This window comes from Electrophorus electricus, chromosome 1 (assembly GCF_041902795.1).
Source record: "Electrophorus electricus isolate QZ-2024a chromosome 1, ASM4190279v1, whole genome shotgun sequence".
Taxonomy (NCBI): domain Eukaryota; kingdom Metazoa; phylum Chordata; class Actinopteri; order Gymnotiformes; family Gymnotidae; genus Electrophorus; species Electrophorus electricus.
Window position 1 is genome coordinate 4,713,721 of NC_137497.1, and position 23,899 is coordinate 4,737,619.

Consider the following 23,899-nt stretch of genomic DNA (forward strand, 5'->3'; position numbering starts at 1 on the left):
TGTTAGCTGTGTGTGAGTGAGTAAGTTACAATGCAAAGGTTGGTTTCCCAAAATGTTTGTAACGCTAAGTACTTCGTAGCCTCGTACCTTCTTAAATTTATGAACGTTTCTTGAAACTCGTTGTAACTAATGTAGTACTTAAACTCGTTCACAACTTAAAAGAGTTCTGACCCATTCTGACTAAGTGCTTCTTAACTTGAATTTCACGTGCTGTTCTACCTTAAAAAGGATTAAGGTGTTCATTTTTGTTTAGAAAAACCTCACACTGGTTTTAAGCACAGCAACAGCACAACTGCATATATAAAAACATTAAATCATTTTTATTTATTTTTCATAATATTATTTGTTAGTATTTTCCTAGTATTAAATTTGAATGCATGTATCATTGTTTAGTGTGTAGTGTCACAACTTCCCACTATGAAGGTATTTTAGTACCAGTATTTGGTAGCAAGCAATATAACAAGCAATATAATATGATTGAAGTACAGTAGATTTTTTGTTCATGTACACATTTATATGAAATTATATATATCTACATAAACACTGCCTGGCCAAAAAAAAGGTCACACACTACTATTTCGTTAGACCGCCTTTAGCTTTGATTATAGCACTTATTTCTGTCCAGAGTTGCATTGATTTTTCCCCAAGATCTTGTATTGATGATGGGAGATTTGGACCACTATGCAAAGTCTTCTCCAGCACATCCCAAAGATTCTCAATGGGGTTCAGGTCTGGACTCTGTGGTGGCCAATCCATGTGTGAAAAGGATGTCTCATGCTCCCTGAACCACTCTTTCACAATTTGAGCTCTATTAATCCTGGCGTCGTCATCTTGGAATATGACCTTGACATCAGGGAAGAAAAAATCCATTGATGGACTAACCTGGTCATTCATTATATTCAGGTAGTCAGCTGACCTCATTCTTTGGGCACATAACGTTGCTGAACCTAGACCTGACCAACTGCAGCAACCCCAGATCATAGCACTGCCCCCACAGGCTTGTACGGTAGGCACTAGGCATGATGGGTGCATCACTTCAGCCATCTCTCTTCTTACCTTGATGCACCCATCACTCTTGAACAGGGTAAATCTGGACTCATCAGACCACATGACCTTCTTCCATTGCTCCAGAGTCCAATCTTTATGCTCCCTAGCAAACTGAAGCCGTTTTTTGCCGGTTAGCCTCACTGACAAGTGTCTTCTTAAGGCTACACAGCTGTTTAGTCCCAATCCCTTGAGTTCCCTTTGCATTGTGCATGTGGAAATGCTCTTACTTTCACTATTAAACAGATATGTTTAATAGTGAAAATAAGAGCATTTCTACATGCGAGTTCTATTGTTTTTCCACATGTGAGTTCTACTGTTGTTTTTCTACAATTTGATTTCACCATACGTTTAAGTGATCGCTGATCACGATCAATCAAGATTTTTTTCTGACCACATTCCTTCCTTGACGATAGTGTTTCCCCACTGTCCTTCCACTTTTTAATAAGGCGTTCAACAGTTCTTAACCCGATTTTAGTAGTTTCAGCAATCACCTTAGATGTTTTCCCTGCTTGATGCATGCCAATAATTTGACCCTTCTGAAACAGATTAACATCTTTTCCACAACCACAGGATGTGTCTTTCGACATGGTTGTTTGTCAAATGAGAAGCTACTCACTGCATCAGTTAGAGTTAAATAACTTGTTGCCAGCTGAAACATAATCACCCATGCAGTAATTATCCAATGGGAGGCTCTTACCTATTTGCTTAGTTAAATCCAGGTGGTGACCTTTTTTTGGTCAGGCAGTGTGTGTGTAATATATATATATATATATATATATATATATATATATATATATATATATATATATATATATATATATATATATATATATATATATATGTGTGTGTGTGTGTGTGTGTGTGTATGTGTGTGTGTTTTTCAATTGATTCCACCTATTTATACTGCAAGTGTGTTTTACATCTTTTTTATACCAGTAATTTAAACACTTATTAGTTTTAGCTTTAACTGGAGCACTCTCATTTATATCACTAACTATTTAGAGTTAAAGCAGACCAAAGAGCAAGAACAGAAGCAGAAGGTTTGCGTTTTGTTCTTGAAAAGTGAAGCAGTGCTGTTATTTATACACCGTATAACCTCCTTATAACTAACACATCTGTTCTGGAGTTCTAGTGAACTCCCAAATATATGAATAATCAAGAATATATGAATATGTAACTGTGCAGGTCACTGTTAAGGATGCACGGCGTTGTGGAGTAACCATTAGCACTAACCTAGAACTGTGTGCATGCTTCTTTGTTAGTGGCTGGTTAAAACATTGGTTTGTGCAAATGTGGTTTTAGGTTTTAAAACTTCAGCAAACTTGCAAATGACACTTGTGTACATCCCTTCACTGTAAATGTGGCTTACAAACAAAAAATAAGATCAACTTGTGTGCCTTCCCACTGAGGTGCGAGGGTCTCTTGACCTTCTTCCGCCTGGTTGTTCTTCCCCCTGGTTGTTCTTCCCCCTGGGCTGTCCTCCCCACGTGTGCTTCCTGTGCAGGCAAAGACCATGTCACAGAGACTTGCAGGACTCTGGGCTTGAGAGAGAGACTTTAATAAGGGTGTGGTCCGCTGGAACGGTTCAGTGATTCAGTCAGGAAACGACGGTGCAAATGTCTTTTTAAAGATGTGAGATGGTTTGTGTGTGTGTGTGTGAGGGAGATGATGAGCCATTGCTGGGAGGCTGTACGTTTTAATCCTGTGAATAAAAAAACCCAGAGACAAAAATGTACTGCTCTCAAATTCAAAAGAGAATTCCCAGATTCCCAAACAACAAAGACACTGATGCATATGTCGGCTGCCAGAGTTTAAGCAGAGTGCCACTGAATGACTGCGGCATTTGCTTACAGAGATGGAGGTCCAGTGTCTGCTGCTCTCTGTGTAATGGAAACACTTTTCCAGAAGGTTTTGTGTGTGTGTGAGAGAGAGGTTGAGTGTGTTTTGTGTGTTCTTGAGATGCTGTTCCATTTAAAACACACAAACCTATATATACACACACACTGTTTCTATAAATAACTCGAGGGGTGAAGTCACTCAGAAATTATTTCCGAAGGCGTGTGTGTGTCAAATTTTGATCAATGAATTGTGTGTGTGTGTGTGTGTGCGTGTCTAGGAACAAGGCAGGAGTGTCTGGGTTTGCTCTGTGAGTGTTTGTGTTTTTTTTTTGCACAGGTCTGAGGAATGTCCTCACTGACCTCTGTGGCGTCCAGTCCAGTCTTTCATCACTGTTCACTAGAAAATCCCTCCTCTTTTAAGACACAAGAACTGTTTTTTGTTGTTGTTGTTAATTTCATTTAACATGCACAGAAAACTTGAGTACCTGCTAAATCTGACACATTTACTTTAATGAGGCCAAAAGAAATGCCTGAAACTGTGTGTGTGTGTGTCTGTGTGTGTGTCTGTGTGTGTGTGTGTGTGTGTGTGTGTGTGTGAGTGTGTGTGTGTGTGTGTGTGTGTGTGTGTGTGTGTGTGTGTGTGTGTGTGTGTCTGTGTGTGTGTGTGTGTGTGTGTCTGTGTGTGTGTGTGTGTGTGTGTGTGTGTGTGTGTGTGTGAGTGTGAGTGTGTGTGTGTCTGTGTGTGTGAGTGTGTGTGTGTGTGTGTGTGTGTGTGTGTGTGTGTGTGTGTGTGTGTCTGTGTGTGTCTGTGTGTGTGTGGGTGTGTGTGTGTCTGTGTGTGTGTGTCTGTGTGTGTGTGTGTGTGTGTGTGTGTGTGTCTGTGTGTGTGTGTGTGTGTGTGTGTGTGTGTGAGAAACCTTGTTGGCTTTTATATGGTTGACTGTGTGTGTCTTTTTGAAACATATTTGACTTTTATATGGTTGACTGTGTGTGTGTGTGCCTTCTCAGGTGGGTGATGGACAGATAGAGAAGACGACCTGTAGCTATGTCCTTCTTTGGCCTTGACTGTGTGAAAAAGAAAGAGAAAGGTAACTCACATGACAGCATAGCCAGCACAAACCGGCACAACCAGCCCCCGTCGGCCCGAGCACTTGTAGTTCAGAGTTAGTCTTTCATCTTTCTGTGAAGCTCAAAGTCTCTCTTGCACCTATATGTCAAATGACCATTCTCCACTTGATATCCTGGAGTTCATAGGTTTTCTATAGACAGTGTGTGCAGTGTTGTGGAGTGAAACGGGGCATCTGAGATCCAGCAGCTCTGAGGTCAGCTCCAGCATCTGAGTAAATGCAGGGGTGTTGCTAACAGTTGCTGGAGTTGACCTGCTGACATGCTGAACTTGTGACTTAATGACACCTGCTTCCCATCATATAGGGCTAATAATAGTAGTAACACATTACTAAGGAAATGTGGAAACACATCTGGATTAATGGTATGTCTCTCCTGGGTTAACACATTCGGATTTTATATCTTATCTCTCTGTCTCTCCCTTTCTCTCACCCTTCCAATCTCTCCCCCCCTCCTACTCTCTCTCTGTCCCTCTCTGTCCCTCTCTAGCTCTCTCTCCCTCACTCACTTTCTCCCTGTCTGTCAGTCACACACATTTAAACCCTCTCTGTCATCTTGGGGGATGTATCTTTTGTTCTGTTCTGAGGAGAAACTTTGTATGATGTTAATTTTTGTTGTAAGTTGTCAGTTTTTAGAGTGTATTAGAGTGTTGTTTTGTGAATATTGTTTAAAGGAGGAATGTGTCTTGAACTGTGAGAATTTTGTACCACTGGAGTGTATTGTTTGACACCTTTCTCTGTATCATTTTATAGAGACGGAGAGGAAAATTCGTGCAAATGATAGGGAACACAACCTCTCTTTCAAATATGCGGTGAGTGCGATTCCCAGAAATGGAAACCAGCAACCCCTTGATTACTTGATTCTCCTTATAAAGGATATTTTGATAGAAAATCCTCACGTCATTATTATGAAATATGATTATATTCCAGGCCAGATATAGAATCTTTACCTTCCATAGTGATAAAAACACAGGCAGACTTCTCCAAGTGCAAAAGCTATCGTCTCTTTGCTAGATCTTTTGATCAGCTGTTTGGTTTCTCTCATCTCTAAATCCTAGCATATCTTCACTTCCCCTGACTTATTAGGGGTCTAGTGTGGACTTTCTTCTTTACTATGACCGTCAGCGGGTGCAACACAGGAAAGGCATTTATAACGTGTGTCATGTGACCTTACAGACCAATGCCATCAAGACGTCTAAATACAATGTGCTCACCTTCCTTCCGCTCAACCTGTTTGAGCAGTTCCAGCGCATCGCCAACGCTTACTTCCTTTGTCTGCTCGTCCTACAGGTGGGCCACCAACACTGTGCGTGTGTGTTTTGTTTTTGTGTGTGGGTGTTTCTGTTGTGCATGCATTTTTGTGTGTGGGTGTTTCATGCTTGTGAGTGTGTGGGTGTGTGTGGGTGTTTCTGTGTCTATGGTGTGACATCAGCGTTTTGTGCATGTGAGTTGGTATGCCTATGAGTGTGTGTGTGTGTGTGTGTGTGTGTGTGTGTTTAAGAGCGTGTATGCATTTGTAAGTGTGGGGTGTGTGGTTTTGGGTTTCTGAGCTGGAGCAGTGGTGCTTGACTCTTGTGAGTTGCTCAGAACTGAAGTACTTGTATGAAGACATCTGGTTGTGCAGAGATAACACTGGCATGCGAGCTATGAAGCACCCCAAATATATCTGTCTGCAAAATGTCAGACCACGTTTGTTACCAACTACACTAAAACAAATATAACATGAATCAATGGTAAGGTGAAACACGCCAAGCTTTTTTGTATTTAACAAAGTCTGATTTGGCTTTGGATGAGACTGAGGAAACATTTTGCTTATCAGAGGAAATTACCTTTGACCCAGTGAATTGAAAGGCTTGGGAACACTGTTATGACTACTGGAACTTGGTGGTCACATGACCTGTAGGTGTGACTTGTAGAAGCTTTGTGAATGATGGCAGGCTGGGGTCAAGTCGAGCAGTGCTGACGGAGAGGTAAGTCTCCCTTACAGAGAAAGGAAGTGAGATTCTCAGAACAGGAAGTTGTCTCAGTCTATTTCATTCTGTGGGTGATTTTGTAAGGTTCTAAGTTATGAGAAACAGAGCTGGTGATCTCAGAACACGCTGAATGCTCTGGCTGTAGTTTGTGTTAGATGTTTGCTTTGTTTCTTTAATCCATATTTATGACTTTCTTAATCTTGATTTAAAAGGTTCTACATAAATAAAGTTCATTATTATTATTATTATTATTATTATTATTATTATTATTATTAGTAGTAGTAGTAGTAGTAGTAGAAGTAGTAGTAGTAGTAGTGGTGGTGGTGGTGGTGGTGATGATGGAAAAGGTGAATGGTGAGCATATGGAGTATCTGACCTATGACCTTTATATAATTTCTGCTATGGTACTTCACATGCTGCAATTGCGTGTGATGTAGCCCCAAACACGTGCAGAAAATGGTGAGAAAAAGGACAGACATCATCTGAACAGATAAATAAGTCGAGCAGCTAAACATGAAATTAAAAAGGCCTATTGCAGAAAAAGATGTGAAAGTTTGTTTTCACCATTGTGGAACGGCAGAGATCATGTGAGAACCTTATGTCAGCGTTTTCTAAAAGCTACATTTCCCCTTTATCTGCACTACAACACCAAAGCTGGGTTTTCAAAAGTGTCCACTTTGGAGAGAAGATCTGAAAAGATGTGTTTTAATTGGCAGAAAACACCATTTTAATGTGGATGAATGGGCAAAGCATATGTGAACAGATGCATTATCCAGTTTTTCCATGGTAGTGCGGATGAGGCCTTTTATTTTGGATTATCTTTTCATTTGGGATTAAGTATCCCTCTCGTGGTGGGTTACGAGGTTTTAGCATATAAATATACCTCAGAGTATACCTCCTAGTATGAACAAAGCGTGTGTAAAGATTGATGTTCAGAATTAATTTCTCTCCATTATAAAGGGAAGCAAAAACAAATGTTTTCACAGAGTGTAATGGTCTAATCTGGGTGACGCTATTGTGTGATGTACACATTTGGAGTGAAGTGGTTCGTAAATCTGTGGGGCGTAGCAGTAATGGCTGTGCTGGGCTTCTGTGGTGCAGGTGATTCCAGCTATCTCCTCCCTGTCCTGGTTCACAACAGTCGTGCCCCTTGCACTGGTGCTGTCCATCACTGCCGTCAAAGATGCCATCGATGACCTAGTGAGTACAACACAGACAACCACATAAACAAAAACATTCAGTGAACAACTGGTTTTCTGTTAGTGCTGTATGGTAATATGCACACACACACACACACACACACACACACACACACACACACACACACACACACACTTATACCCTTAACTATTATGGATCCTACTCCAAAATAGAGGGGGAGTTCTTGTGCGGTCTGTACATGCTCTTAATAACACTGAAATGGCCAAAACGTCAAGCAGAAGCTGGTGCATGGACTCTCAGCTGATAGGCTGCGCTGAGCGGAGTTTAATATGGAAAACTGCTGTCTGAAATAACAATTCTGCACCAGCCTCAACTAGAGAACTAGAGAGATATCTATGTCTGTGTGTGTGTGAGGGAGTGACTTGGCTTGCCACTGACATTATTCTCTTGATATGATGATGGGACCCATTGTTACAAAAACTCTCACAGTGATTAAATAATTTTACGTAGACAGAGTTCAAACTGACCCCTGTCATGTTGCAGTGCTGTTTCTTAGATTTCTTAGTTGTGTTTCTTAGATTTGTTTCTCAAGTCTGTTTCTTGGGTCTGTGTCTCAGGTTTGTTTCTCATGTTTGTTTCTCAGGTCTGTTTCTCAGATGTGTTTCTCAGGTCTGTTTCTCAGATGTCTTTTTCAGGTCTGTTTCTCAGATGTCTTTCTCATGTGTGTTTCTCAGGTTTGTTTCTGAGGTGTGTTTCTCAGGTGTGTTTCTCAGGTGTGTTTCTCAGATGTGTTTCTCAGGTGTGTTTCTCAGGTGTGTGTGTAATCAGTATCTAGATGCTGTTGGCGTCTCCTGCACGTTTCTCTGTTGATCATTTCCATCCATCGTGCAGTGTGTGCAGTACACACGTCTACACACATCTTTGTCCTCCGCTGTCTCACAGTCATGTATCACATGCTTTCTCCTCACAGAACCGACACAAGAGCGACCGACAGGTGAACAACCGCAGGGCACAGGTGCTCATTGACGGAGAGTGAGTCCTCCTCCTCATCTTCATCATCATTGCTATTATCATAATCATTATCATCCTCGCCTTTATGTGTGCCGACACTGACACTGAATTACTCTTCTCCCACATGGTTACTTTGAGCTGCCCCTACCCCACACTCATACTCTGAGCTGCCCCTACCCCACACTCATACTCTGAGCTGCCCCTGCCTCACACTCATACTCTGAGCTGCCCCTACCCCACACTCATACTCTGAGCTGCCCCTACCCCACACTCATACTCTGAGCTGCCCCTACCCCACACTCATACTCTGAGCTGCCCCTACCCCACACTCATACTCTGAGCTGCCCCTGCCTCACACTCATACTCTGAGCTGCCCCTACCCCACACTCATACTCTGAGCTGCCCCTACCCCACACTCATACTCTGAGCTGACCCTACCCCACACTCATACTCTGAGCTGCCCCTACCCCACACTCATACTCTGAGCTGACCCTACCCCATACTCATACTCTGAGCTGCCCCTACCACTGTTACTCTGGACAGCTGTTCCTATTAGCCACACTTATGATACACACCCCCAAATCATGCTATGAGGATGCTATGAACAGTATAAATACATTCTGTGATCACCAATGCGATCAGCAGCTGTTGCACAGATGAGTGCGGCACTAACCAGAGCGCTGGGTGCTGTGAAACCTACCCTCACTGTGGTAGTCGGCCAGCCTTTTCCAGTTGGCAGTTGCAGATGTCCTGAGTGTAGGTACCAAACATAACGTCTTATGTGGGAAATATTTCAAACCTGGCCGATGCGCTTTCGTTCCTTCCTTGTGCCAAGTCGTATCATTCTTTCCCAGGATGATGTAACAAGATATGCTACTGTGGCATGCTGGGTAATGTTTTTTGGGCTTTATTGTATTTCACCCTGCTCCTGTTATATGGTAGTTTGAACATGTGAGCTTTGTGGGGTGGTTTAGTGGTTTAGGTGCCACCCCACACCATATGTGACTTGAAAAGATCTCTTTTAGTCCCCTGATTTTTTATCTTTTCAGCCTCTCTGTTTACTTTCTCTCTCTCTCTCTCTCCATCTGTTTGTTTTAGACTGAGAAATGAAAAATGGATGAACGTTCAAGTGGGCGACATCATCAAGCTGGAGAATAACCAGTTTGTTGCAGTGAGAGCTCTTCTTTGTCTTCATGTCTCTACCTTTCTCTCTCACTCTCTCTCTTTTGCTCTCTCTCTGTCTCTCTCTCTCTCTCTCTCTCTCTCTCTCTCTCTCTCTCTCTCTCTCTCTTGCTCACTCTCACTCTCTCACCCACCCTCCCCGTGTTGCTCTCTGAACTCCTGTAGCCATGCAGTGATATAGCAGTGAACGCAGACTGAAGACCCATCTAGTTGTGGAATATTCAAATTATGACTGACCCTGCTCCCATATTGACTGACTAAATTAGTACTTATTGTAGGGGATTGTTTATTACCCTGATGTTGACTAAGTCTAGTAGTTATTGTTTATTGCACACATCATTGTTTAAGAGAGACCTTATGTATTCTATACTTCTAGGCATCAGCAGGGATCCCTGTATTTGTACATTATTCTAGTTCATTGGTGTATTGGACTCTAACCTACTGTACTGGCTAGGATGTATTCTATGAGTAAATGACAAGGCACTTTTGTAAGTCTCTCTGGATAAGAACGTCTACTAAATGGTGTAAATGTCAATGTGATGTAGCAGTGCTGTAGCACTGGTATAAGAATTATATAGCAGTGGATAACTGATGTAGCAGTGGTGTAGCAGTATATAACAGTGATGTAGCAGTATATAACAGTGATGTAGCAGTATATAACAGTGGTGTTGCAGTATATAACAGTGGTGTTGCAGCATATAACAGTGGTGTAGCAGTATATAACAGTGGTGTTGCAGTATATAACAGTGTTGTAGCAGTATATAACAGTGGTGTAGCAGGATATAACAGTGATATAGCAGTATATAACAGTGGTGTAGCAGGATATAACAGTGGTGTAGCAGTATATAACAGTGGTGTTGCAGTATATAACAGTGGTGTAGCAAGATATAACAGTGGTGTAGCAGTGTGTAGTTGTGGGAAGCAGGAATGAGGAGAGGGGAGGTCTCTCGGGTGATGACAAGTTGCTACATATTTTGTAGCGATGGTGCCCTACTCTAAGAGAGATTTGTCATTTTTCATGTTGGGTCATATTATGGAAGCTTGGCGTTATGGTTTGTATTTTAATGTGAAAGTGCCACATTTATTAAAATCTCTATGGTTATCACTCTCTCTCTCTGTGTCTTTCTCTCTTTCTGTCTCACACACTCACTCTCTCTCTCACTCTCTGTCTCTCTCTCTCAGGCTGATCTCCTCCTCCTCTCTAGCAGTGAGCCTCTTAATCTGGTGTACATTGAAACCGCTGAGCTGGATGGGTGAGTGTGTGTGTGTGTGTATGTGTGTGTGTGTGAGTGTGTGTGTGTGTACATGTCTTAACTCATCACACAGACCTAACAAAAAAAGTCAGTGATTCACTGAATGCTATTTTTGTTAATGTGGTTGTTTGTGTGTTGCTTGTGTTTGTGTTTGTTGATGTGTAAGTGTGGGTTTATATCTGTTGTGTGTGTGTGTGTGCGCGCGCACGTGTGTGTATGTATGTGTGTGTGTGTGTTGTGTGTGTGTGTGTGTGCAGGGAGACCAATCTGAAGGTGAAGCAGGCTCTATCTGTAATCGGAGAAATGGGAGGAAACATTGAAGCCCTGGCTGCTTTTAAAGGTGATATATATATATATATATATATATATATATATGTGTGTGTGTGTGTGTGTGTGTGTGTGTGTGTGTGTGTATATATATATATATATATATATATATATATATATATATATATATATATATATATATACAGATACAGAGAGAGAGAGAGAGAGAGGCCATTTGGCTGAACGGTAGGGCAGAAGGTTTGATATTAAGCCTTCCTGTACAGGAAGTTACTCGTAAACATACTGTTGTTTTATTTAGCTACATATCTAGTCCCTCACCACCATGTATCTATACACTTGGATGTCACAAAAATAATGGACACCAGCCAGCCAATCAGAAACAGGTATTTTCTGTGGCGAGAGTATAATATACCACATTGCACTTAGCCTTATGTCTCTCTTCCTCTCACCCTCTATCTCCCTCCCTCGCTGTCTCTTTCACGCTTGCTCTCTGTTTCTGTCTGTCTCTCTGCTGCCCTCTAGGGGAGGTGTGCTGCGAGCCACCCAATAACCGCCTGGACCGGTTTGTGGGCACGCTGGTGTGGAGAGGACAGAAGCATCCTCTGGACAACCACTGTGTCCTGCTGAGAGGCTGTACGCTGAGAAACACCGACTGGTGCTTTGGCCTGGTGCTGTTCGCTGGTGAGGCACGAACACCCCCTGGTGGTCTGAACTGAATGCTGCAGGAGAACAATCCACTATGATATTGTCGTGCTCTGGGTGTGAGTTGTACTTCTGCCCTGTAGAGGGAGCCGAGTGCTCTGGGTGTGAGTTGTACTTCTGCCCTGTAGAGGGAGCCGCGTTACCGGGGTCCTCACTCACTGTTGTTAAGCTTCTATGCTTGATTCCCTCAGGTCCTGAGACCAAGCTCATGCAGAATTGTGGGAAATCGAGTTTTAAGAGGACGAGTATCGACCGCCTGATGAATGTCCTTGTGCTCTTTGTGAGTGTGACAGAGACTTGTGCCAGAACTTTTTTTTTTTCTGTTGTTTCTACCTTTGGTATTCTATTCATATTCCATTCTATTGAAATGTTATTTTATTTATATTCTTTTATCTTGATATTCTGTTCAATTCTGCTCTGCAGATCTTTGGTTTCTTGGTGTTTATGTGTATCATTCTGGCTGTGGGTCATGGGATCTGGGAGCACTATGAAGGGACAAAGGTCATGGCCTTTGTGCCACAGCAGAATGAGGACACTGCGTTCTCATCCTTCCTCACATTCTGGTCCTACATCATCATCCTAAACACTGTGGTGCCCATATCACTCTATGTCAGGTGTGTGTGTGTGTGTGTGTGTATGTATTCCAATATAGAAATGATCTGTTTGGGAAATAGTTTCATTTCATTACCTGGAACAGGCTGATGTCATATATATATATATATATATGTGTGTGTATGTGTGTATGTGTGTGTGTGTGTGTGTGTGTGTTCCAGTATGGAGGTAATTCGCCTGGGGAATAGCTACTACATTAACTGGGACAGGCTGATGTTCCACACGGGGAGCGGCACAGCTGCTGAGGCTCGGACCACCACGCTGAATGAGGAGCTCGGGCAGATCCGTTACGTCTTCTCAGACAAGACCGGCACACTCACACAGAACATCATGTGCTTCCACAAGTGCTCCATCAATGGCAAAGCCTATGGTCCGTAACACACACACACACACACACACACACACACACACACACACACACAAACAAACACCATCTCTCACACACACACCTAGAAGATTCTGTCATTGCCATATCAGAGGTTAATTTAGTGTAAAAATTATATAGCTGCTTTCTTGTTCTGTAGGAGACGTCTTTGATTGCTCAGGACAAGGATATGGTCTCTCAGGGGTAGGACACTGATTGTATGTGTGTTTGATATCCTGGAAGACTGGAGATATACAGAGGGTGTGTGTGTGTGTGCGTGTGCACTTTGTGTGTGGGGGTGTAGCATTCTAGTCAGACACTGTGTTCATGTATGTCATTTAACATATGGGATATTGTTCACTGAATGTGTGTGTGTGTGTAGGACATGATGATGGTGGATTTCTCCTTTAACTCGCTGGCTGACCCGAGGTTCCAGTTCTATGATAACAACCTGCTGGAGGCAGTGAAGCTGGAGACACTGGAGGTGCACTCCTTCTTCAGACTTCTCGCCATCTGCCACACCGTCATGGCTGAGGAGAAAAACAATGGTCTGTGTTGGGTGTGTGTGTGTGTGTGTGTGTGTGTGTGTGTGTGTGTGTGTGTGTGTGTGTATGTGTGAGTGTGTGTTTGATTCTCATCCCCATCTTGTCTGCATTAGGCAACAACATCCTACATTTCCACTTCTACATAAATACTAAATCTAAATAATAATACCCAATTAAATATATAAATGAAATCATTTTGGATGTTTAACTTTAATATGACTACATATGACTACTTTAGTATTATTTTAATTCTTCCCAGCACTGTGTTATAAAAAAACATGTGTGTGATGAGCACTGGAATGTAAGCTTGCAAATTCATAAAGTTTGTACAACTGTAAAGTTAGCAGTAGCTAATAATATTAATGTGTTCTCTCTCTGCCTGGCTGTCTCTCTCTCTATCATTCTGCCTGGCTGTCTCTGTCTCTCCACCGTTCTGCCTGGCTGTCTCTCTGTCTCTCTCTCCACCGTTCTGCCTGGCTGTCTCTCTGTCTCTCTCTCTATCGTTCTGCCTGGCTGTCTCTCTGTCTCCACCGTTCTGCCTGGCTGTCTCTCTGTCTCTCTCTCTATCGTTCTGCCTGGCTGTCTCTCTGTCTCCACCGTTCTGCCTGCCTGTCTCTCTCTGTCTCTCTCTCTATCGCTCTGCCTGCCTGTCTCTCTCTGTCTCTCTCTCCACTGTTCTGCCTGGCTGTCTCTCTCTCCATTGTTCTGCCTGTCTCTCTCTCTCTGTCTCTCTTCCTTTCCTCTCTTTGTAGATCTGGTATACCAGGCCCAGTCTCCAGACGAGGGTGCTCTGGTGACAGCGGCGCGGAACTTTGGCTTCGTGTTCCGCTTGCGCACCCCAGAAAGCGTGTGTGTGGTGGAGATGGGAGTCCCGCGCACCTACGAGCTCCTCGCCATCCTCGACTTCAACAACGTCCGCAAGAGAATGTCTGTCATCGGTACGGCTGGCCTTCTGACTTCAGGGTTTAGATCAGAATGAGGTGAAAAGCCTCTGTCACACAAATCCTCACATGGGTGTGAAATCTGCACATGGGTGTGCCCGTGTGAAATCAGCACATGGGTGTGCGCGTGTGTGAAATCCGTACATGGGTGTGAAATTGGGACGTAGTTGTGGGTGTGTGAGTGTAAGCTTGTGAAAAGAAATGTCACGAGTGATGTGAGATGCCCTGAGTCATGTGTGATTATAACTCTCTGTCTCTCACTCTCTCTCACTCTCTCTCTCTCTCTCTGACTAGGACTTTATTTCTCTCTCTATCTCTTATTCAATTTCATTTTTTTGTTCTATGCTTTATTGGCTTTGACATGACTGTGATTTAGACAATTTATCTACAATTTCTCTCTGTCTCATTGTTCAATTCACATTCAATTCAAATTTGTGCTATTGGCATTAGAGGCAAAATATATGCTGTACAGTGCCTCAATTAAATTAAAAAACAACACAAAGCATAATAATCAGAATAATAATAATGACTAAACAAACAAACAAACAAACCAAAAAACCGAAACAAATTATTAAACTGAAGTAAGTAAGAAAGGTAAGTGTAATTTAGTAATTTGTGGGACAGTATATGAAAGCAGTTAGTCAGAATGAATCTGTCTCCCTGTCCCTGTTTCAGTGCGTAGTCCTGAGGGAAAGCTCGCTCTCTACTGTAAGGGAGCAGACACCATCATCTACAAGAGGCTGCACGAGTCTTGCAGCAAACTGATGGAAGTCACCACAGAGCACCTCAATGTGAGCAAGCAGCAGAGGGCACACTTCAAATAAACTTGTTCTATGAGCAGGTTACATGTTTTGAGTAGGGCAGAGGAAAGTATTGTGTAACAGTATTCCCTTAACAAAGTAGTGTAACACATTATAATTTAAATTCTGGTAATGATTTTACAGTAACTGACAACTGGACTTTGTTACACTCATTACTTTCATTATGAGATTCAATTTGTCTCACTACTTTCATACTTTGCTATAGTTACTTTCATTATTCTTGTGATTTTATAGAAGAGTGGAGATGTTTGTCTGATTATCTAGCCCAGTAGTGTTTCTGGTTGTCTGATTATCTAGCCCAGTAGTAGTTCCGGTTGTCTGATTATCTAGCCCAGGCCTGGTTCTGGTTGTCTGATTATCTACCCCAGTAGTAGTTCTGGTTGTCTGATTATCTAGCCCAGGCCTGGTTCTGGTTGTCTGATTATCTAGCCCAGTAGTGTTTCTGGTTGTCTGATTATCTAGCCCAGGCCTGGTTCCGGTTGTCTGATTTTCTAGCCCAGTAGTAGTTCTGGTTGTCTTTGAGTTTGCAGGAGTTTGCTGGTGAGGGTTTGCGCACTCTTGTTCTGGCCTATAAGGATCTGGATGAGGAGTATTTCTCCGAGTGGAAACAGCGCCACCATCAGGCCAGCACAGCACTGGAGGGTCGTGAGGACAAACTCAATCAGCTCTATGAGGAGATAGAGAAAGACCTGCTGGTACTCACACGAATATACGAATTGCATAGGACAAACACACTAACCACACATCATACATGTACTCATACACACACACAAACACACACATGCACACACACTCATAGACACACTACAGCGATTGTGTAGACAGCTAGAGTTTGATAATGACTAACTAAACATATTAACAGATTACATGGATGTAATCAGAGCTACAGCAATACAGGATAAACTGTAACCTTTTGGGTAATGTGTTTTAGTTAATTGGAGCTACAGCTATAGAGGATAAATTGCAGGACGGTGTGTCTCAGACCATCGAGCAGCTGGCTAAAGCTGACATCAAGATCTGGGTGCTGACAGGAGATAAGCAAGGTGCCTCACTCGGACACAACCCTCACCACTCCACCTGCTCTCAGAGGAAGAAAACCATGTTCCTCTTCCCACAAAGTTCACAGGGTACTGGTGTAGATGATACCAGGATAGTAATAATGTGAGAGTATATGCTGATATGACAGGCTTATTTAATACCTAACTCTCCTTGCAGTCATCACCCCTCTGAAGTGAAACAAAAACCAAACAAAGAGAACATACGCTTTATGCGACCCAATCAACATCCACTTCCAACACCAGCCCAGCACGTGAACCTGTCAAACTGGTGTCAGAAAAGATGCTGTTTAACACATCTGATGCCCTCTTAGACAGCGTTCATCCATCTCAGGCTGGTTTATAATCTTACAGTTTGCGGGCTCATCATGGAGCACCCGTGCATGGGCCCTGTCCAGTGACAGACCGTCTCCGTTCTGTTGCTTTTCCAGAGACAGCCGAGAACATTGGATACTCCTGCAACCTGCTGCGAGAGGAGATGGATGACATTTTTATTGTCGCTGCAGACTCCCCTGAGGAGGTCAGGCAAGAGCTGAGGTGTGTTGAGTGGTGTGAGGCATATGAGAGAGATGTACAGGTGACAGAAAGGTGGCATGGTACTGAAATTAAAGGTCTCCTAATCCTAGGGATTATTTTTGTGCTCTCCTGTTTATTTGTGTCTTATCAGAGATGCTCGCATGAAGATGCGTCTGGATTCAGGAGAGGATGCGTTCTTTATCCCAGAGAGCATTCTGGGTAATAACCCTAAAGTGGTACAGGATGAGAATGTGAATGGGGAATATGGCCTGGTCATCAATGGTCACAGCCTGGTATGACACACACACACACACACACACACACACACACACACACACACACACACACGCACACACGCGTGCATGAGACGTGCACGCACACACACACACACCACCAGTTTGGTGAGAGAAACAGAACAGTAAACATTAATTTCCCACTGTCTGTCTTTCTCTCTCTTCTCTCTTATATGTATTGATTCTCTCCTGTCTCATGCATAGACACAACATGTTTTCCCCCTCTGTGCGTGCATGTGTTTCCAGGCATATGCTCTAGAGGGCAGCATGGAGCTGGAGTTCTTGCGGACAGCGTGTATGTGTAAGACGGTGATCTGCTGTCGAGTGACGCCAATGCAGAAGGCTCAGGTGGTAGAGCTGGTCAAGAAATACAAACAAGCCGTCACTCTCGCTATAGGAGACGGGGCTAATGACGTCAGCATGATTAAAGGTACTTATGCCTTTAACCATTCAGTACACATATGCAAAGCCATCGGACATCATTTAAGATTCGATTTAAGCCTAGAAGAATGTGACATTAATCCAAGACCACGTATATTATGTTACACAGGCAATTACTGATTAACTTCTCCTTCTCTCTCTCCCTTCTTTCTCTCTCTTTCTCCCTCTCTTACTCTGTCTCTCTCCCCGCCGTAGCTGCCCATATTGGAGTGGGCATCAGTGGTCAGGAGGGCATGCAAGCTGTGCTGTCCAGTGATTTCTCCTTCGCTCAGTTCCGGTACCTGCAGCGCCTCCTGCTGGTGCACGGTCGCTGGTCTTACCTGCGCATGTGCAAGTTCCTGCGTTACTTCTTCTACAAGAACTTCACCTTCACCTTCGTGCACTTCTGGTTTGCCTTCTTCTGCGGCTTCTCCGCCCAGGTGAGGTCACTAATCGACTCAGGTAAGGTCACTAGTTGACCTGGGTGAGGTCACTAGTCTACCCGAGTGAGGTTTCTGCTGCACCCAGGTTAGATCACTAAACATTTTGCAAAAAGCACCTTTTGTGGATAGCACCATACTGTAGCGGAAAACTTTGTTTTGCTATGAGTTCTCTGTTTAGTAAGTAGGACATAAATTGCAGAAAGAGAGGGAAACACAAAAAGAGAGAGAGAGCGAGAGTGAGCGAGAGAGACAGAGAGCTAGAGATGCATTTTATTTCATATATATTTAATTCATATACACATAAATATACATGCATTTGTGTGTGTGTGTGTGTGTGTGTGTGTGTGTGCGTGCGTGCGTGCGTGTGTGCGTGTGTTATGTTTTCTTGTGTCATTGTGCAGACAGTGTATGATGAGACCTTCATAGCGCTCTATAACCTGATGTACACAGCACTCCCAGTGCTGGGCATGGGTCTGTTTGACCAGGTACAGTGAAACAAATACCCCATTAAACAGCACAAATCAAATACCACAACTACAGCAAAATGCCCCAACTAACAGCAAAAATCAAATACCACAACTAACAGCAAAAATGCCCCGACTAACAGCAAAAATACAACTAGCAGCAAATACCCCAACTAACAACAAATCCCACGTATAAACAAATACAGCTAACAACAAATTCCCCAAATTACCAACAAATAGTTGGAACTAACAGCAAATATCCCAACCATAGTGATTAATGCCTAGCCTATACTGTTACTAACAGTCATTATTGTTCAGTGAGTATTAAGAGTTCTTCACCCTGGGTCTGCTCTGTTAACCTTTATTGGCTTCTATCATGAGTGACCTAATTTTGACCAAGGGCAGGTGTTGGATTAATGTTTTTAATATACATACACACTGTAAGTGACTTTGGAGTGTTTATTAATACAGCATAAACTGGTACCATCATCTCCTGCACTGCACTTGTCCTGAAACAGGTCAGTCATAAATTCATATGACTTAGTCACGGCTAAGTTACTATTAACCCTTTAACTCCTGAAGGACTGGCAGCCTATGAATGAAAATGATAGAGCTCATACAACACAGGCAACTTAGCTATAAAATGAGAATCTTTTCTTTAGAATCTGATTTGTGATGTCATCACATGGCAAGCCTCTGCTGTCCTGAATGTTAATGACTGCTACAGTCAGTCAGCTGACCCAGGGTGAAGATCTTTGCTACAGTCAGTCAGCTGACCCAGGGTGAGGACCTCTGCTACAGTCAGTCAGCTGACCCAGGGTGACGAACCCTGCTACAGTCAGTCAGCTGACCCAGGGTGAAGAACCCTGCTACAGTCAGTCAGCTGACCCAGGGTGAAGATCTCTGCTACAGTCAGTCAGCTGACCCAGGGTGAGGACCTCTGCTACAGTCAGTCAGCTGACCCAGGGTGAAGAACCCTGCTACAGTCAGTCAGCTGACCCAGGGTGAAGAACCCTGCTACAGTCAGTCAGCTGACCCAGGGTGAAGAACCCTGCTACAGTCAGTCAGCTGACCCAGGGTGAATATCTCGGCTACATTCAGTCAGCTGCCTTCAGAGTACTGTAACACTGCCTTCAGGGCTTGCATCTAAAAGTGGAATTTAACACGAATGGTAATCTCTTAGGTTCAGCTTTAGAAGTGATTCCCCTAGTGTGAACCAAACCTCTCCACTGAACTGAACTGAACTGAACTGAACTGAACGACTCCCTTTGCTTTTAGGATGTGAGTGACGGCTGGAGTCTGGAGTACCCTCAGCTCTACGAGCCGGGCCAGCGGAGTCTATACTTCAGTAAGGGCGCCTTCATTAAGTGTGCCCTGCACAGCTGCTACAGCTCCCTGGTGCTGTTCTTCGTGCCCTACGCCGCCGTGCGAGACAGTGTGAGCACGGACGGCCACGACATCGCTGACCACCAGTCCTTTGCTCTGCTCACGCAGACGTGCCTCACCGTCACCGTGTGCGTCCAGGTGAGGGGATTGCCTTGGAAGGCTTCACTGCGCTTCCTGAAGTGTGTCATATCCCTGACTCTTTGGACATAGTGGGTGGTGGTGTCAGGGGTAGTCGTCTTGAATATTGAAACTTCTTAAATATTTAGGTGAGACAATATGTAGGCTGGGCTTGTCAGTGTTAAAATCTTCTAAAGTCCCAAAAAGGCTCATCACTGCAGCCAATGTTGCGTTATTATGTTTGACTCTTTCCTCTCCTCTCCTCTCCTCTCCTCGGTAGTTGGGGTTAGATCTGTCCTACTGGACGGCGGTGAATCACTTGTTTGTGTGGGGCAGTCTGGGTATGTATTTCCTAGTGACCTTCACCATGCAGAGCGACGGTCTGCACAGACTATATGCCTCTTCCTTCCCTTTCGTAGGTGAGTGGGACCAGTGTCGCTCATCCATACGCTCTGAGCAAAGATGCACAATTACACTGTGTGTGTGTGTGTGTGTGTGTGTGTGTGGGTGGTATAGGTACAGCTCGTAACTCTCTGGACCAGGTCACTGTGTGGCTGACGGTCCTGCTCACAGCAGTACTGTGTGTGCTGCCAGTGGTGGTTCACCGCTTCCTGTTCATGCAGCTCAACCCCACCATCAATGACAAGGTGCACACACTCTACTCACACTGATACACAACGACACAAAGTACACACACTCTACTCATACTGATACACAACAACACAACTTAACAAGGTACACACTGATCCACAACTACACAACTTAACAACAGAACTCCTATCCAACAAGACACACTCATTCATATTTCAGGGTTAGAGTGTACATCTGTTAGAGTTACATCTGTTTCACCTGGACATATGTGAGCTCATATGAGCACTGGCCATGTATAGGTGGATGGATGGATAGACAGATAGATAGACAGATTGTAGTAACTCTCCTCTGCTGACGCAGGTGAGGTTGAAGGTGCACCAGATGAAGGCCCAGCCTCCTCCCCCTCGCCGCCGTGCCAGGATCCGCCGCTCCAGCACTCGCCGCTCCGGCTATGCCTTCTCTCACGCCTACGGTTATGGTGACCTAGTCACCTCCAAGCGGTTCCTACGGCGACCGGTTCCATCGCGCTCTGCGGGATCTACTCCCGCAGGCCGCTCAGCCGCTTTCAGGCCCGCGGGCCGCTCGGCCGGGTACAGCCCGAGCGGGCAGGAGCAGAACCCCAAACAGGCAACAGAACCCACGGAACTGCAGCGGTACCGAGCCGTCCACGACGCCACCTTCTGTAGGCAGGGTGTAGCTCCTGAATGAGTGCTGGACATAAGCAGCCTGAGAACCAAATTATAGCAAAATACGAGGATGCTGTTTATATGAAAATGGTATTTGTATGAGAATGGTGTTTCTGTGAGAACAGTGTTTATATGTTTACAGTGCCGCTGTTGGTCATGAACAGCCTGCAAACATGTGTGCACACTAAGAATGATAAAGAAACCAACATATTTCATAAATATATCAAAGTTTGGTGACACACACAAACACATTATTCAGATAAGGAAGACCTAACATAAGGAAGACCGTGGTGCTTTCCTTTTGCCTTGGAGGTCACTCTGTACTGCAGTGGTGCAGTTGGAACGAGCAGGTGCCGTTGATGTCACAGAGCAATGATGTCGCAGAGGGCACATTCCTCTGCAATAGTCTGGGTCAGATTCATGAGAAAATGTCATTTCAGGGAGAAAACCGAGAAAAGCACTGTTTACCCATCCTGAGAACCCCACTCTGCCACACCGTTTCTGCCTCCTGTGCTAACGTGCTTGATTCAGCTCATCAGCGCAATGCTGATTTCATCATCTCTATTCTATTCCTGGAGAGGAATCAATGTAATCATGACACTGTGCAGGAACAGGAGCAGTGTTCTGTTGTAAAATCAAAAACAATTTGGTAGTTAACAGTTCATGCAAACATCGCTCAAACCCTCAAAAATTGAGTTATTAAGTGTTTTGAAATGTTCTGGCAAACAAAACAAGCATCCTCTATTTATTTTCTCTTGGATCTTAATGACTAAAACTGACCTTGTTGAAGAACAAGGCACAAACAGAGGAAAGATTTCAATTCGCAAAAATCTTGAGCATCTGCAGGACACAGGTAATATGATCTTTCAAGGACTCAACTCATTGTCAGCATGCCGCATCATTGCAGTCCAGAAGATCAGATTTGTATTATCATGTACATCAGAGATCAGATTTGTAATATTCCAATGTGTTTTCATATAATGCAGAGATCACATTTGTATTACTCTAATGTGTTTTCATGTAATGCAGTGCAGTTTCTCTGTGCCTGGTCAAATCTTTGTTTGACAAATTGCAACTTTGTGATAATTGACTATAAAGGTGCGGAACAAACTGAAATTAGGCAAGATTCAGGTATGTGTGCATGTGTTGGTGTGTGACACAGATGCACGTGCCTAACTGTAATGCTGAAATCTCTACTGTGCTATGACAATAATCTTGTTTCTGGTGACCTCTTATACTGTAAACCAAGGTCAGTATATATATCCAAACATGAATATTACCTGTCCTGTTTCCCAGGTTTCTTAGTGACAGCTGAAAGTTATGCATGCTGACATCAAACTAGATAATCATTTAGTTAATCATTTTAAGGCTGTCAACACAAAAGAGACAAACCTTCAATACCCACTTAGCTTTATTTTCATATGGGTGGGTAAAAAATGGTGACAGATATTGGAAACATGAAATGTCTCATTTTTTTCATTGTGTTTATTTTTGTAATGTAAAAGATTAGTATAAATAAATTACTTTTCTACTCTTGTAAATTATGCAGTTTTACCTCTCAGAACCCCTCAGAAGACAGAGAAGATAAGCCCGAGACTCTTCTCTGTACTGGCGCCAGGTGGTGTAATGAAATTCCATTGCTTGTCCACTGAGATGTCTCATATACTGAAGACCCACCTCTTCAAAAAACGCCTGAATGACCTCCACATAGATTAAGTCAGGCACCACATAGAAACACCCACAACACAGATTAATAAAGAAAATAGTTTAATTCTGGATACAATTAGCCCGTGAACAGAACCACAGCAACATGTGAGAAATATCCTCTGCCCACTAACCACTGACAGTCTGAAGACTAAGCTGAGACAAAAGGTGTGAAAAATGGTCCATGGCATTATCAGTAGCTCAAGCATCAATAGCTCAGGAATAACACATTAAGAAGACACATGGTCTAAATCACAAATAGGGAAAATGTCTGGCTTTCGTTTGCTATGAAGGACACAGATTAGCTGCAGGTGGAATCAATATCAATCATAATCACTGGAGCTGAAATGAACTAATGATGTGTTCTCATACTCATCTGTGATTTACATGCACACAAAAACAACCACTGTAAGGAGTACTAGTCTGAATGCATGTACTGAAATGAACATCATGATAACTCTATTTCTAAATGCGCCTCTAGCTTTACTTTCATAACCTGGTTTTCTTGAGTTTTATTTCCTCATTTTCAGATAAGGTCCTCTTGTCTGATGACTTTCTCATTCAGATTGTGGTTGTTGCCAATTTTGTCAAAGAACTTGTTGTTATTTAAATCCTTCAGGAATCAAAACATTGTTACTTTTTTCATTAAAAATTAAAGATTGTGATTCTGATTTGAATATTTGAGACTGATGTAATGAGACTGATTAATAATTGATGCAATGTAAATCTTATATATTATAAAGGATTAGTAGGTGAAACCCCTACACTAGCCTAGTGTCAGATATGGAAAAATAGTTATTTTTTTAATCAAAAAGATTAAGCATATATTTGATTGGAATTATGAATCAGAAACAAAGAGAACATATCTCGCATTTAAGTTAGACATGATTTAAATATTTGAAACTGATGTTTCAGACAGTTTAAACTGAATTCCAATTAGAAATATTTTATTAGTAATTAGAAATATCTTAAATTCTTATTTTTACAAGTTAAAATGTGTATGTTAACTGGAGATTTGACAAGTCCTGAATGAATTATGCATCGGGCAGCTTATGTCAGGGTGATCTGAGACTGAGACCAAGCAGTTTAACACTATGAGTGTGGAAACTCCTTTAGACAGGTGCAGTGTTCTCTCAGTCTACTGGGGGAACAGGTTCCATAACAGAAAAGGTTACAGCTATGAAATATGCTTACCAGTAAGTTAGCAAAACATTAAAGTTTTGCTTATGTAGCGTTATGAATACCTTGATCAATTGTCAATCGAAATCGATAAAATTAATTGGGGCACCACCCTGTTTAACAGGGAAAATTAGTTAATTTGTATTATTATTCCATTAATTATTATGTTAATTGAGTCTCAAC

At 43.0% G+C, this 23,899-nt stretch overlaps 1 protein-coding gene across 8 annotated transcripts in view; it reads left to right on the forward strand.

The window, feature by feature from the left end:
- Window positions 1–22,374, forward strand: part of atp8b5a (ATPase phospholipid transporting 8B5a) — a 28,578-nt gene extending 6,204 nt beyond the window's left edge. For 3 of the 8 annotated variants that reach the window (XM_035526155.2, XM_035526153.2, XM_035526154.2), the window contains 27 exons: window positions 3,894–3,973; window positions 4,763–4,821; window positions 5,186–5,299; window positions 7,084–7,182; window positions 8,114–8,175; window positions 9,253–9,325; window positions 10,519–10,589; window positions 10,847–10,929; window positions 11,400–11,558; window positions 11,771–11,859; window positions 12,003–12,193; window positions 12,353–12,561; window positions 12,716–12,759; window positions 12,938–13,103; window positions 13,853–14,038; window positions 14,717–14,832; window positions 15,393–15,557; window positions 15,794–15,905; window positions 16,349–16,454; window positions 16,585–16,726; window positions 16,973–17,156; window positions 17,363–17,586; window positions 17,991–18,074; window positions 19,332–19,577; window positions 19,837–19,975; window positions 20,073–20,203; window positions 20,508–22,374. In XM_035526155.2, coding sequence (XP_035382048.1) covers window positions 3,931–3,973; window positions 4,763–4,821; window positions 5,186–5,299; window positions 7,084–7,182; window positions 8,114–8,175; window positions 9,253–9,325; window positions 10,519–10,589; window positions 10,847–10,929; window positions 11,400–11,558; window positions 11,771–11,859; window positions 12,003–12,193; window positions 12,353–12,561; window positions 12,716–12,759; window positions 12,938–13,103; window positions 13,853–14,038; window positions 14,717–14,832; window positions 15,393–15,557; window positions 15,794–15,905; window positions 16,349–16,454; window positions 16,585–16,726; window positions 16,973–17,156; window positions 17,363–17,586; window positions 17,991–18,074; window positions 19,332–19,577; window positions 19,837–19,975; window positions 20,073–20,203; window positions 20,508–20,855 — 3,645 coding nt within the window. In that variant the 5' untranslated portion in view covers window positions 3,894–3,930 and the 3' untranslated portion in view covers window positions 20,856–22,374. Of the gene's footprint in view, window positions 1–3,893; window positions 3,974–4,322; window positions 4,375–4,762; window positions 4,822–5,185; window positions 5,300–7,083; window positions 7,183–8,113; window positions 8,176–9,252; window positions 9,326–10,518; window positions 10,590–10,846; window positions 10,930–11,399; window positions 11,559–11,770; window positions 11,860–12,002; window positions 12,194–12,352; window positions 12,562–12,715; window positions 12,760–12,937; window positions 13,104–13,852; window positions 14,039–14,716; window positions 14,833–15,392; window positions 15,558–15,793; window positions 15,906–16,348; window positions 16,455–16,584; window positions 16,727–16,972; window positions 17,157–17,362; window positions 17,587–17,990; window positions 18,075–19,331; window positions 19,578–19,836; window positions 19,976–20,072; window positions 20,204–20,507 lie in introns of those variants that run through there. The other 5 variants (XM_081707976.1, XM_081708013.1, XM_035526157.2 and 2 more) reach the window with 5 other exon arrangements.
- Window positions 22,375–23,899: the final 1,525 nt, after the last annotated feature.